The 15,241-nt window shown below is 26.3% G+C and overlaps 1 protein-coding gene and 1 pseudogene across 1 annotated transcript; both read right to left on the bottom strand.

Moving 5' to 3' along the window:
• Positions 1 to 262: 262 nt before the first annotated feature.
• LOC123922404 (putative pectinesterase 10) lies at positions 263 to 2,615 on the bottom strand. Its single transcript, XM_045975122.1, has 5 exons — positions 2,395 to 2,615; positions 1,989 to 2,157; positions 1,477 to 1,665; positions 623 to 867; positions 263 to 425 (listed from the first exon to the last, which is right to left on the bottom strand). Exons 1-5 carry the CDS (start codon positions 2,613 to 2,615, stop codon positions 263 to 265), a joined length of 987 nt encoding a protein of 328 aa, XP_045831078.1.
• Positions 2,616 to 7,540: 4,925 nt separating this feature from the next.
• On the bottom strand, positions 7,541 to 11,873 carry LOC123922403 (annotated as a pseudogene).
• Positions 11,874 to 15,241: the final 3,368 nt, after the last annotated feature.

Below are 15,241 nucleotides of genomic sequence, written 5' to 3'. Positions count from 1 at the left end.
TTTAAGTGAGTGATGTGAATTAGGATTTAGATAGTCAATTGGACAACTATCTAGAATTTATATATATAGATTATAAATAAAAAAAATTTAGGGTGAGGGTGATGTCTACATCCAAGATAAGAAATGCCTTAAGACTCAAAGAGTACTACAAAGGTAATTCAATCTTGAACTTGGACCACTCAAACTCAAGGTCTTCTTTTTACTACTGACCAACAGAAAGTAAACATATAGATATATTTCTTTTGACAAAAAAAAAATTACATTATATTGATGGTATATTGGCAAGCCATCCATCATTATTGATAAAAGATGATAAAGTATATTCATTTAAGTTTATTTCATTTGGCTTTTTTTCCCAGTTGACACGGTTCTTAGTATTGGCCCCTGGTCCTTTACAATTAACTTCTGCAAAGACGATATTTTGCCTACAATGAAAAAAATTAAGAAAAATGTCACAACCAAAATATTAAATTGTATTATATATCTGACCATATGCAAACTAGCAATATAAATATAATTAGACTGACAATCGCTTTTTCAATGGCATATATACAAAAGCTACAAAGATCATTAATTTAATTTTTTTTCTTCTATGTTATAGAAAATATTTATTAAAACTTACTCTTGGTCTCTTCTCACATGCCAAAGATCCCATCCTCCAGGAGTTACCACGGATGAAAAATATGTTTCCAAAAATATGACTCTTGAGTAAGGGGCCCAGGGCCTTCCAAGATTCACTCGACCAATTCCAATAATAGACCCTCCTTTAAAAACAAATCCGTTTGGATCATTTGGTTTTTCTCTAAGTTGTGCTGTAACAAAACCTATTGGTCTGGATTTCCCTTGTACAGCATTAATGACACAATTCTGCAACAAATAAAAATCAATGAAAAAATATATGCTTAATTACTGTATTTTATTTAGTATATAAAAAAAATATACAAGTGTAACAATGTTTTATTGTGGGGTGACAATTTGATAATCTACCTCCATATGATCCATCCACCAAAAAATTTATTAAATCTACACTATATAATTGGCAATGAATTGGATTCAATTTATTTATGGATCCAATTCATCCAACATTTTTTAAATTTTTTGTGAATTATATATTTATTTGAAAATAGATACAATGATAAATTAAAATAATATGATTATAGTTATTCTAAAATAACTTATTAATAATTATCATAACAAAAAATTATTAATTAAATAGCTATTTCTTTGCATAAATATGATATTATTTATTGACTTTTTTTACTCTGTCTAAACATGTTGGTGTATTCTTTTTTCTTAAAAATTAAAAAATAATTTACTTTGTCTATTTGTTTTAAAAAACGGTATTTTGTATTTTAAAACAATATTTTAATATATATATATATATATATATATATATATATATATATATAAATTATATTATCGGTCAAATAAAACACATGAATATTGTGTGAAAAAATAAAATTAAATAACCATCACCTCAAAATAAGATTGACCCGAACCAAAAATAAAGTCCACTTCACCTTGAATAAAGCAATTTTTAAAGTAAGAGCGTCCAGATGATAGGAGCAATGTATCTTGGTAACCAAAGAAACTACATTCAAATATGGCTGATTTATCACCATAAAAATTAGCTGCTACTGCAGGTCCGTTAGGTCCATGTGTATTCTATAATTAAAAAAGAATTAATTAATGCATTATAAAACAATTGAAGAGTAATTATTTTGTTGTAATATAAATACTTAATTGCCTTTGCAGATCCAAAAAAAAAAATTAATATTCCTTCAATCCTAAAATATAAATAAAAATTGGTCAACAAATTGACAAAAAACAAAAATTGTTCAACAAAAACGAATATATTTAGTCCAAATTTTAAACCAAATACATCAACAAAATAAAATCAAATTTAATTTAAATTTTAAATGGGTTAAAAACTTCCGCTAAATAGCGTATTTTTTTTATAGTGAGAGAATACCTAATTGCCATTTTACCTTGAATGAAATTCCACTCACAATCACGTTAGGTGGAGATGAAATGAATGTAGCGCTATCAGATGTGCCAACATTATTAGCCGAATCATTGTAAGCAATAATGGTTGTTTTGCTACCCGATCCTTTTAAAATAATGCATGGCTTTTCAATAGGAATATGAACTTTTTCCCTACACAAGTTTCAAGTGTGTAAATAGAACAATAAATTTAATAGTTAACAATATTTAAATTTTCTTTATTGTAAATTTAAAAAAAAAAATCAATTTTTTTAAAAAACAAATGTATGCAATGGATCTACTACATGATCAAAATAAAGGGAAAAAATACAAAAGAACGATGAGACATAAAATCTAACCTAATGTAAGAAAAGAAAAACCAATCAATCTAAATGGGTAATAAAAACTTACTTATATATGCCAGGATTTATTTGAAGCAAAATCCATTGATTATTTTGGCGCTTTATAGAATCAATGGCTGCTTGAATTGTTTGAAATGCTCCTTGACCTCGTTGGTTAACAACAATAGTATTTGCAATTCGATTGCCACCACAATCTATTGCTTTACCAACATAAAACAAACAAATCAACAGTATTAGAGGGAACATCATTGGTAGTAAAAGCAACTTCATTGTATACTATTTGGTGAGTATAGTACCTTGCCTTCAAGTATATAAATACTTTCTTTTGACCAAGTATATAAATACTTTTATTTTGACTAATTATATGAATATTACGTACTTTTTTTTTTTTGAACCAACGTACTTTTATTATAATATATAATTTTTATTGGACTAAGTATATAAATACTTAATTGCTCACTTATTTCCTTATGCAATTCCTTTTTTTTTTGTTGTTATTTTTTTATATATTCGGTCAACTATTCTTTAAATTATAAAATTAAAAAATAAAACTTTCCTATTTTAAGATTTTTATTTATTTATTTATTTATATTCTTGTTATGAGTGAAGATTCATTCACACCAAATTTCAAAACTTACTCTACTATCAAATCCTATATTCATTAATTTTATTTGATCTAATGGCTAGTATTTGTTCATGTATATATTCTTTTTATTTTTTTCTTCTTTTCAAACATATCTAATTTAATCTGTAAAGAAGAAAAATCATGTAAGGATCCGTTTGGTGTATAGGATAAAAGACAAATATGATAATTGTATCATATCATGTCTCAATCTAGTGTTTGATGAGATAGCAAAATATGAAAAATTAATCCTGAATCTTATCATATCATGTCTCTCTAGTTAAAATTTTTATCCTGAATTTGAGCTAGGTTACCAGTAGGATAGGATAAAAAATAATTTGTTGATTTATTCTATAAAATACAGTATATTTTAAAATAAAAAAATGAAAATTAATAAAATATAAATAATAAAATAGTTTGAAATTAAATTAAATTAAATAATTAATTTTTAAATACATACACAATTTTCTCATAAGGGTAATTTTGTAATTTATATAATCTAAAAAATCAAAATTCTACTAAAATTACAATATTTTAAAGTAAAATAATTATTAAAAAATTGCAAAATAAAGATATTAATTTAAATTTTATAACAAATTAAATACAATTCTTTTGCAATTGTAGTTTTATTATTTACATATGAGATTTATCATATATTTATTTAGCTTATCTAACATATATAATTGAGTTATTTATTTGATCATGATTCATATAAAAAATTTAACTTGTTTATTTTCTCATGATTTTTATTTAAAATGATATGAAGTTATTTGATTATTTATTTATATTTTTTATATATAAAATTCAAAGTATTACAAAATAATTTAAAAATTAATAATTACTTTACAAGGATAATTTTGTCATTTAAGCATGATATATATCTTATTTTACAAAGGATTATTATGAACAAGTATCTATTTAAAACATGATATGATAATTATCATGTTTGTTATCATGTGTGCACCAAACGCATGATATGATAACTGTTATCATTCGTATATTCTATCATATTCTTATTATGTTTTATATCATATTTTATCACTATCATATCATGCACACCAAACAAGCCGTAATATCTAAAAGAATTGTCTGCTTCCTTTCTTTGTGGGCAATTTTTATTTCTCTGTTATGTTGCTACAATTAACAAAGCCTTATCGACGTAACGACATTGAGAATCCCGTAAAAAAACGACATTGAGAATAGGGTTACATATGTTTTTAGTCTCTATAATTTGGTGGACTTCTAAAAATAGTCTTTATATTTTTTTAGAGGAGTGCTAGCAACACACTCTTTAACAAACACACTCTAACACACTCTCTTCTATTGGTTAAAATTTATATGGGTTCCATAAAAGTTATATGAGTTCATATTTTTTTATGAGACCCATGTGAATTTCAACCAATAAAAGAGAGTGTGTTGGAGTGTGTTGCTAGCATTATTCATTTTTTTATTATATTTCCGTTCTCTACATTTTTTCCCGTTTTCTAACATTGATCCATACTGTAAAATGTTGGTTGACTGGATGGACAGAAAATATCACTAGATGTCACACAAACTCATTTAATGATGTGAACGCGCAAAGAGTAAGCATTAGATAAGTATGTGTGGCATCTATGTGGCATTATCCGTCTATCTAATCAACCAAAAATTCACAGTAGAGACTAATGTTGGAAACGGCAAAAACGTAGAAACTAAAAATATAATAAAAAAATATATTTTTTTTAAATGTCCACCAAAATATAGAAACTAAAAATATATTTGACTCTTGAGAATATTCATCATTTTCATTACAATTGCAAACACTAGAAACAATGAGTATCAAATGGATACTAACGATGATTTTGGGCCTGTTTGATTGAGCTTTTGTTTTTAGTTTTCAAAAACTCTATTATAAATCTACTTTAAAAAACAGTTTTCAAGAAAGAAAAAGAAAAAAAGCTGTTTGATAATTCTATTTTTAAAAACTTTTTTGGAAAAGAGAAAATGAAAAAACTTGTTTGGTAAAATTATTTTTAAAATATGTTTAGGAAACTTAAAAATATAACTTTTAATATATATTTTAAACTTGTTTATATATAATTATTTTAAAATAGGGGTTTGCTAATTTAGACCCACATAAAACATGAAGATCTAAATTAGCAAGCTGCACCTTTTCACTTTGGACAATTTCTTTTTTGACATTTAGTTATTTTACACTAAAAAATTGAGGGTTAGTTAGGTAAATTTTATTAAATATTGTGCACTCATTTGCTAATTTACACTCACTTTTATGTTTCAAATTTGTAATTCTTACAATTTACTTTTTTTTTCATTCAATTTTTTAGGTACTAATGTGACAAGAGTTAAGATTCTCTCCATTTCCAATTACGATCGGTCGGTTTCATTTTTTTTGTTTGTAATTAGTAATGATACGTATTTCACTCTCATAAAAACAAAACTAAAAAAAATGGAATTAAAACATTTTTTTTTACAAAATTAAAAACATGTTTTGAAAAGATTAATTTATACAATCGTGAATCAAAAGGTTTCATGCAAATGCTTCACTGGGTTTTTTTTTTCTCGATATTTTCTTCACTGTTTTTTTTTTTTGTGTGTGTGGAACTTATACTAATTAACTAGTCTCACACCCGTGCGATGCACGTGTGTTATACGGTATTTTATATTATAATAATATTGAATTCACTTCTTTCAATCACATGCGTAATAACATCTAAAACAATTAAAATAGAGACATATTATCTAGATTAAAATATTAATCAATATATGAGATTTAAATTAAAACGAAAGCTAATAATCATTACCAACTATTTTTTTTTCTTCAGTTGAATTCAAAATATCTTGGAATGGCATAAAATCAAAATGGTTCAATGGAATGTGTGGAACATCGATCTTGGTAAATGTAGTAGTGTGCGATGCACGGACATTATGCGTTGTTTTATAATGAAGCGTCAAAAAATTATTTGTATAAATAGTAAATTAATAATTGAAACAATAAATATTATCAAAATAATATAGCAATAAAACTTAATAAAAAATATTAACAATATGAATTATATTTGTAATTGCATTTCAAACAATTTATTTGTAGTGTTTTGTAAATATCATGCAAAGTCCCACTACAGAAATATCATAAATTAGACAATAAGAATGCTAATGGAAAAAAAAATATTGAATATTAAAAGGGAAAGAAATGAAGAAATGAGATGAGAAAGAGGGTTGGGTAGAAGGGTTGTACAATGACTATGATAAAGTGTTAAAATAGAATAAAGAGCATCAAAATCTATATATACTTGCAAAATCAACAATATAGTCTTACTCGTTAAATACAAAGAAAAAGAAAGATACAATAAAATCATAAAATTTCAGAAACATATTATTCTTCTACAACACTAATAACCCTTCCAAATAGAAATTTCACATGCCCATATATGTATGAGGAGGGATATAAGACATATATATTATAAAATAATTAATTCACAAAACCGTTTTTATTATAGTGAGAATGTCAATTAAAAGGCTTGGCACTAAAAAAATATTAAAAGAGGTGATTGTTTCACTTATTATCTAACTCTTGATTTATCCACAAAAAGAAATGATCTAAAGGCTATGATTGATTGATACAATTAGGATTATGATTAGTGATAGGAGAACTATCTAGGATTTATATATATAGATATTGCTGAGATTGCTATTAATTGCCAGCGTTAATCCATTTCAAAACAATATTAGTTCCGGTTCAATTGAAGAAGAGAAACGGTTGGTAATGTTTTCTTTTTCAAAAGTTAAATTTACAAAATTATCCTTTGTTTAAAATTGATTTGCAATAGAAATATAAGAGTTTTTTTTTCCAAATGAAAAGGTGTACCTTGCTAATTTAGACCTTCATATTTTTAGGTGGGTCTAAATTAGCAAACCCATTTAAAATATCTTAATAATAGAAATTTTTTTTTTACATAAAGGTATTACCTTTTATTATTTTTGTAAATAAATAAATTGTTCTTTGGATTATTATTTAAAAATTCTATTATAAAAAAAAGATTTGGGCTTAGCTTACCAATTGGTCTTAGTAATTGGGTTTGTTTTAAAAACTGAAAATGAAAATAGAAAACCAAAAACATATTTTATAAGTTTCAGTTTTTTAGTCACAAATTTGAAAAATTGAGAACAGTTTTTAAAACTTGTAATTTAAAAATAGTTTGTCAAACAAATTTTTAGTTTTTATTTTTTAAAAACTAAAAAAGAGATTTTGAGAAGTGTTTCAAACATATTTTACATGTTATTGTTTTTTTGCTTTTTCATTCTTACAATTAAAGTTGCCGTTGATTTCCTTGAAGTATAGGATAGGATGAACATTGAGGCCAATTTTTTCCCATTTTCTAAAGTTCACCAAGACTAATGACTTAATTAACTTATTATGATAATTAAGTAATAGAATGAAAACAAGTTGGTAAATGTTAAAAAAGTGACAACTCAAGAATTTTGGATGTTTTCATGAAAATATCAAGAAGAAAGAAAAAAATGGGTTCATCTCCTTCATCAGACAGTGATCGAGTGCTGCTATTGGAAGAACACCTTAGCTGACACAACTCCCAGTGATGTGAGGCAGATCACCTAAAACTGAAACTGAAGTAGAAGAAAGAATAAAATAAAATAAAAATTAAAAAGGTATTTCAGCCGTATATTTATACGGTGTAAATGTAGGTTTTGATATTGTGTTCTTTCTATAGACGATGTGATAAGTATTACTGAAATTCAAACATAATTGTGAAAATTTAAAATTTGAAATTGAATGAAGACGTACGTATATATCCTACATATTGGTGTCATCTAGCTATGACTTATGGATTGAGCTATGACTTAATTATGGATTGTAATGTATCTCTCTACCAATCATATAAGAATATTGGTAAGTAATAAGATATAAATTATTTTGTTTTTGTTTTTACCAAGGAAAAAAAGAGCAATGCTATATGGCACCAAAGCCATAAGCACGACACATGCACGACAGCGAACGGTGTTATATAATATAATATTACTATTGTTTTGTTTTAGTAAAAATTGATTTAAGTCTTTGAAAAAACTTAATTTAGCTCTAGCTCCAGGAATTCTGAATGATAAATTCATTTAAGGACTATTTAGATTAGTTTATTTTTGAGCTCGTGAAAAATAATTTACACAAAAAATAAATATTTATATGTTAATTCATAAGTTTATTAAGGTAGTTTATAAAAAAATAACTTATTATAAAATCTTATTATTTGTAACATTGTTTTGCATAAACTCAACAATAAGTCAATCAAAACGGACCGTAAGTCTTTTAAAGTTTTTGTTTTTGTTTTGTTTTTGCCCCTAAGCTAGTTTAATATATTTCATATCGGTCCTTTGTCTAGTTTAATATGAAACTGAAGTTAATGTTTTTGCAAAATATTAACGAAGAGGTCGATGTGGCAAATAAAGATATCATTAAGAGATAAAAAAAGGAATGTTTACAAAGGACCAAAACATATATATACCATAATAATTAACAAAAATAAGTATAAATTTTTTGGAACGGACCGCAGACCTCCAGATCTCATAGCTAGCTCTGCCCCATTAGAAGGTATATTAGCCAGCCAGCCATCATTATTTATAAAAGATGATAAAGTATATTCATTTAAGTTTATGCTATTTGCATTTTTCTCCCAGTGGACACGGTTGATAATATTGGCCCCCGGTCCTTTACAATTAACTTCTGCAAAGATGATATTTTGCCTACAATGAAAAAATTAAGAAAAAAGTTATTGAAATGGCATATATACAAAAGCTACAAAGATCATTGATTTTAATATTTTTTTTTGTTATATTAGAACTTACTCTTGGTCATTTCTCACATGCCAAATGTCCCATCATTCGGGAGTTACCACAGATGAAAAATATGTTTCCCAAAATATCACTCTTGAGTAAGGGCCCCAAGGTCTTCCAAGATTTACTTTACCAGTCCCAACAACAGAACCTCCTTTAAAAACAAATCCATTTTGGTCATTTGGTTTATCTCTAAATTGTGCTGTGACAAAACCTACAGGTCTGGATGTTTCTTGTACAGCATTGATAACACAATTCTGCAACAAGTAAAAATCAATAGAAAAACATATTCTTAATTATTGTATTTTAGTATATAAAGAAAAAATTAGAAGTGTAAAAATATTTTATTTTGGGGGTGACAATTTGATGATCTACCATCCATATATAATCTATCCACCAAAAGATACTTTTTTAAAATAACAACAACAACAACAACAATAATAATAATAGTAGTAGTAGTGGTGGTGGTGGTGGTTGCCGGGAGCACTACCAGTCTACCATCAACCTTCGTGCCGGACATCAAAGAGTTATTGTGGGATCGCTAGTGAACAATGCTCTGGCAACTACACCGAATGCCAAAGGTCCAATATTGACAACCGGACGGTCCGGACCACTATCGCCAGCTTTAAATATTTATTTATTAAGTTATGTAAATAAATTATAATATTAAACAAACATATTTTATTTTTAAAAAGTAATTAGTGGTTTTAGTTAGCTATACATTGTACTTTTTTTATAAAAAAAAGTCATTAATAAAATATTTTTGATGTATTCTTTTTTTACTTTTTCTAAACATTTTGATGTATTCTTTTTTCTTAAAAATTGAAAAATAATTTACTTTGTCTATTGATTTTCAAAAAAAGGTATTTCGTATTAAAAAAAAAAATAATTTGGACAAATATTTTCCAATATATATATATATATATATATATATATATATATATATATATATATATATATTAGAATATCGGTAAAAAAAACACATGAATATTGTATGAAAAAAAAAATTAAATAACAATTACCTCAAAATAAGATTGACCCGCACCAAAAATGAAGTCCACTTCACCTTGAATAAAACAATTTTTAAAGTAAGAGCGTCCGGATGATATGAGCAAGGTATCTTGATAACCAAAGAAACTAGTTTCAAATATGGCTGATTTATCGCCATAAAAGTTAGCTGCAACTGCAGGTCCGTTAGCTCCAAATGTATTCTAAAATTTATAAAGAATTAATTAATGCATTATAAATAATTGGAGAGTAACTATTTTGTAACTGTATAAATACTAAATTGTGTTTACAGAAGAAAAAAAAATAATAATACTCATTCCATCATAAAAATAAAATAAAAATAAAATTTAGTCAACAAAAGCGAACATATTTTGTTCAAATTTTGAACTAGAGAGAGTACTTAATTGTCATTTTACCTCGAATGAAATTCCACTCACAACCACATTAGGTGGAAATGAAATGAATGTAGCGCTATCAGATGTGCCAACATTATAAGTTGAATCATCGTATGTAATTATTGTTGTTTTGCTACCCGATCCTTTTAAAATAATGCATGGCTTTTCGATAGGTATATGAACTTTTTCCCTGCATAAGTTTCAAGTGTGAAAATAGAATAATAAATTTAATAACTAATCTATTACTAATATACTAAAATCGATTATCACCAAAGTTCCTAAATTATCCTTATTATTTTTAACCATGTTGCAAGTTTTATATCCGTAATTTCACTAAAAAATATTAAAAAAAATATATAGAAAGACTATAAGATAAATACAAAAAAACAAAAACATATATAGAAAGAAAGGGGAGTGGTTATGGTGCATAATCTTTTTCCTTATGCTTAAAAATAATCTAAATAGGAATAAAATAAATGGACAAATGTGTAAAATAAATCATAGACAGAAACAAAATAAAACAATTTATAAGCATAAAAGTAGTAACAAATGAGATGAATACGATCAACTCAACAATCTCACTAAAATTTTATAAAAAAATATAAGAAAAAAAATACAATACAAAAATTTATATGCTTAAAATAAGAATAAAATAGATCATAGGAATATAAAAATAAGAACAAAATAGTCAATTCTACAAACAAAAAAAACAGTCAATGAAAAAATTATAAAAAAAAGGTGAATACGAATAAAAATAGGAATATAGAAATAGAAACATAAACAATATTCTCATAAAAAAAATATTTTTCATAAAAAAAACATAAACAATATACTACTTACTATTAACAATATAATAATAAAATAAATATAAAATCTTATAAAAATAAACTAAAGTTAATTACTATCAAGTTTACTAAACTTTTCTTAATATTCCTAATCAGATTTTTAATTTTTTATTAAAAAATACACAAGACAATTATTTGTGACGGATACATTAAAAATTGAATAATTTGTCATTGATAATTATAATCAAATTTATTCATTTAATAAGTTTTTTAAAAAATAGCACAATAGTTTCACTTATATTTTAACAATATTATATAGTAACAAATTTTTAAATATTTTATTCTACATACATTTTCTACCATAATATAATGACAAACTTAAATATCGAATAAAATTCAATGACCCGTGCGAATACATGGGTCTTTAAACTAGTTTGAATTTAATATTTAACAATATTTCAATTTTTTTCTTGTAAAAAAAAATCAATTTTCTTATAAAGCAAGTGGATGCAGATAAAATTACGACATGATAGAAATAAAAGGAAAAAGTACAAAAGAAGGAGGAGACATAAAACCTAACCTAATGTAAGAAAAGAAAAAAAAATCTAAATGGGTAATGCATAACACAACAACCTTAAAAATGGACAAAAATAAACACTTACTTATATATGCCAGGATTTATTTGAAGCAAAATCCATTGATTATTTTGGGTCTTTATAGAATCAATGGCTGCTTGAATTGTTTGGAATGCTCCTCGTTGGTTAACAACAATGGTATTTGCAATTTGATTGCCACCACAATCTATTGCTTTACCAACATCAATCGAACTAATCAACAATATTAGAGAGAATATCATTGATGGTGAAAGCAACTTCATTGTATTTAGTGAGTATAGTACCTTGCCTTCAAGTATGTTAATATACTTTCTATGGACTAAGTATATAGATACTATTTTTTTTTTGGTACAGATACTATTTTTTTTTTTTTGAGTATATCCAAATACTATTATTCTTTTTATTATTATATAAATATTACTTTTTTTTTTTTTTTACTAAGTATATAAATACTTAATTGATAACTTATTTCCTAATACAATCCAATTTATTTGTTATATTTTTATATATTCGGTCAAGAATTTCCTATCCAGGCTATTCTTTATATTAAAAAATATAACTTTCCTATTTTAGGACTTTTTCATTTTATTTTATTTATATTTTGGTTACATAAGAATTTTTGTTTGTTTGAAGGAGCTAATCAAAATATATTAAAAACCAACGCTAGCTCTTTTAGCACAAGGTGTACCAATAGGAGCTAAAGAATCCATAAATTACAAAAGGAGGAAACACTGACTATCACAAAGTAGCCAAAGAATCAAAATTATGTTACAACCTCAAAACATAAACCAAGGCTAGACCTCCGGTCCAGACCAAATAATCCAAATAAAAAACGGCATAATAAGATTTGAGCCACCAAAAAGTTTGGAGTTTAACCTTTTCCAATAGAGAAAGAAGTTGTTCCGAATTATTGTAGAAAAGCCTCAAATTACGGTCCTTCCGAATAGCTAAAAGAGTTGAAATCCAAATTATTAAATGCCAATCAAGACTTGTTGGAGAAACCACCAAGACTTCCAAACCGAAGGAAATACTCAAATAAGGAGTCTTAAAAAGTCATGGACATTCCTAACCAACCCGATATCAAAAGCCAAAGTTGACCATAAAAAGCACAAGAGAAAATTACCAATATTACTTCCATTTGAATGTAACAATTACTACATATACTTCTATGTAATTTAATCGCTCTATAGACGAAATTACCAATATTACTGAAATTCACACACAATTGTAATGTTTCAAGTTTGAAGTCGAATGAAGACGTTTAACTAACTATATTAACATTGTCACCTAAGCTATGACTTATGGATTGTAACTTTTTTTTTTTAGATTGACGAAATGACAAAGTCATTTTAAACTCACACATATAAGTGGAAGAGTCGGAGTTCAAACCTCGATCATGACGTTCGTGACCTACGAATTTCAACATTTTTATTGGTTGAACTAGAACTTATGAACTGGAATGCAACCTCTCTATTCCAACCATATAAGAATGTTAATAATTACATCTATAAAATTAATTATACAGCAATAATGTGTTTTTTTGGTCAAATAGTAATATGTTTATTATATATTATATATATCTTTTTTTACTAAGGGTACTTAATTCGAATATTTTTCCTTTAATAATTAAATATCAAATAATGGTTTTTATAAGACAAATAAATAAATTTTCTTAAAAGATATATGTTTTAAGAAGAGAAATATTTTTTTTTGACTAATATATATTTTCTTACAAGAAAAATATATTTGTTATTCAAAGATACGTTCTCAATAAAGCCACTAGGTTTGGTCTAGTGGTGAGGGATTTTGGTAGGTTCGATCCTTTTGTAAACAAAAAAAAAACGTTCTCAATGAATATATTTTTTACGACACATTATACTTTCCCAACACCTTAATGCTCAAACTTAGGTCACAAGCTAGTGTTACCAAGCTCGGCCAATAAATATATTTTTGACTAATATATTTTTTTTTTTACAAGAAAAATATGTTTTGTTAAAAGATACGTTGTCATTAAATTTTCACTAATGTTTAGGTATTTACTAAAAATAAATATATTTTTTATAATAAAAATAAATAGTTTTTTTATAATGTATTAATTAATTTTTATTATATTACTATCTTTATTTTTTTTTTCACCGAAAGTATCCGGCCCACTGGACCGCCTAATCTGGTTCGGGGGTCAGTTATGGCATCAAATTATTCCAGTCCCCTCCGGATCGCAGTTGCGGGGATCGAACCATGGTCCTCTCTAGCAAGTCCATCGTTAATCATCACTAGACCAAAAAACCCACCTGGGTTGGTGCATTGGTATTGGCTTGGGACCTGGGAGTGTGCTCCTCTTAAGGTCTGAGGTTCGATTCTCTCTGGCGCCAATTTGGGCGGGCTAATTTAGCTTCTTCAAAAAAATCATCACTAGACCAACTAACAGGATGGAACCCATGTCCTTTAATAAATATTTGGTGCATTTGCCACTAAGATAAAGCAATTAATTTGATATTCAATATGTAATCAATGGGTAGCTCAACTGGAGTTGAGCTAAGGGTTAAAGAGCAGGAGGTCCAGAGTTCAAGTCGAAAAAAATTAACATAATATTATAATACTAACAACTAACATTGCTTATAATAGGGGATACTTCAAGTGAGAGGAGTGTCTTATTGTGAGAGATGAGAGGAATTAATATTAGCTTTAGATTAAATTTAACGGATCAGATTAAAAAGGTTCACCTTAAAGTAAATAATATTGCCTTTAATTTGCTTCATCTCTACCCGTTCATCGTTTCAGTTATCTCAAATACAGACGCTCGGTTTCTTCAACGACAACTATGAAAATACGATTGACAGCAACAGGACGCCGTTACGACGACAGCGATGGACTTTTTAAAGGGGGCCGTCCATCTTCTCGCTCTTTAGAATAACCTTACAATTGCATAATTAAAGCTTTTTTTTTGTATTCAATAATTGCATAAAGCTTTTTTTTTTGTATTCAATTGTAGAAAGGTTTTGCCCATTAGTATGTGGGAATCTGCTTAGATTGCCATGGATGCACTATTGAGGTTTGACCATTAAAAATAAAATCAAACCATTCATTAACTCAAAGTTGGAACAACGATTTTGAATAGCCCAGCTAAATTAACTACATGCCTCTTATCTTTTACTGGTAAAAGGAAGGTTGAGTTGCTCAAAAGCAAGCATTGTGATGATGTGGCATGCTTTAGAGAGCTTCTCATATCTATTTAAAATTTGTCCCACAATTTATTTTGTGTGTCCATTCATCCTCCAAAATAATTATCTATATGTTACAATAATAATGGCTTCCAATAATAATGAAAGAAAGAAAAGAAAAAAAAGATCAAATTACAAAAGAACAATGAATAGATATATGCTCTTTCATATTTTACACTACCAAACATAAAATATAAATCATGCATGCGTAAATATGATTTGCAATTTGTAAAATTTTACTTTAAATAAATAAACCAAATAAAAAAATTACTCCTCAAAAAAATTTCATGCTTGACAAAATAAATAAATAAATTTTATGAAAAAAAAATACTTTAGTTATATTGTTTATTAATTAATTACTATTGTGCTATTATTTAAAAAAAAATTAACTTTGTCACATCAACTTTTAA

Source organism: Trifolium pratense, linkage group LG4 (assembly GCF_020283565.1).
Source record: "Trifolium pratense cultivar HEN17-A07 linkage group LG4, ARS_RC_1.1, whole genome shotgun sequence".
NCBI lineage: Eukaryota > Viridiplantae > Streptophyta > Magnoliopsida > Fabales > Fabaceae > Trifolium > Trifolium pratense.
This window is presented reverse-complemented; position numbering and strand designations above follow the sequence as displayed.

What these genes read in the sequence shown, in the direction of transcription:
- LOC123922404 (XM_045975122.1), bottom strand. Translation starts at nt 2,615, where the DNA reads ATGAAGTTGCTTTTACTACCAATGATGTTCCCTCTAATACTGTTGATT. An exon ending in ATAAATCCTGGCATATATAA is followed by an intron (nt 2,158 to 2,394) that starts GTAAGTTTTTAT and finishes AAACTTGTGTAG; the next exon opens with GGAAAAAGTTCATATTCCTA. An exon ending in TGAGTGGAATTTCATTCAAG is followed by an intron (nt 1,666 to 1,988) that starts GTAAAATGGCAA and finishes TTTTAATTATAG; the next exon opens with AATACACATGGACCTAACGG.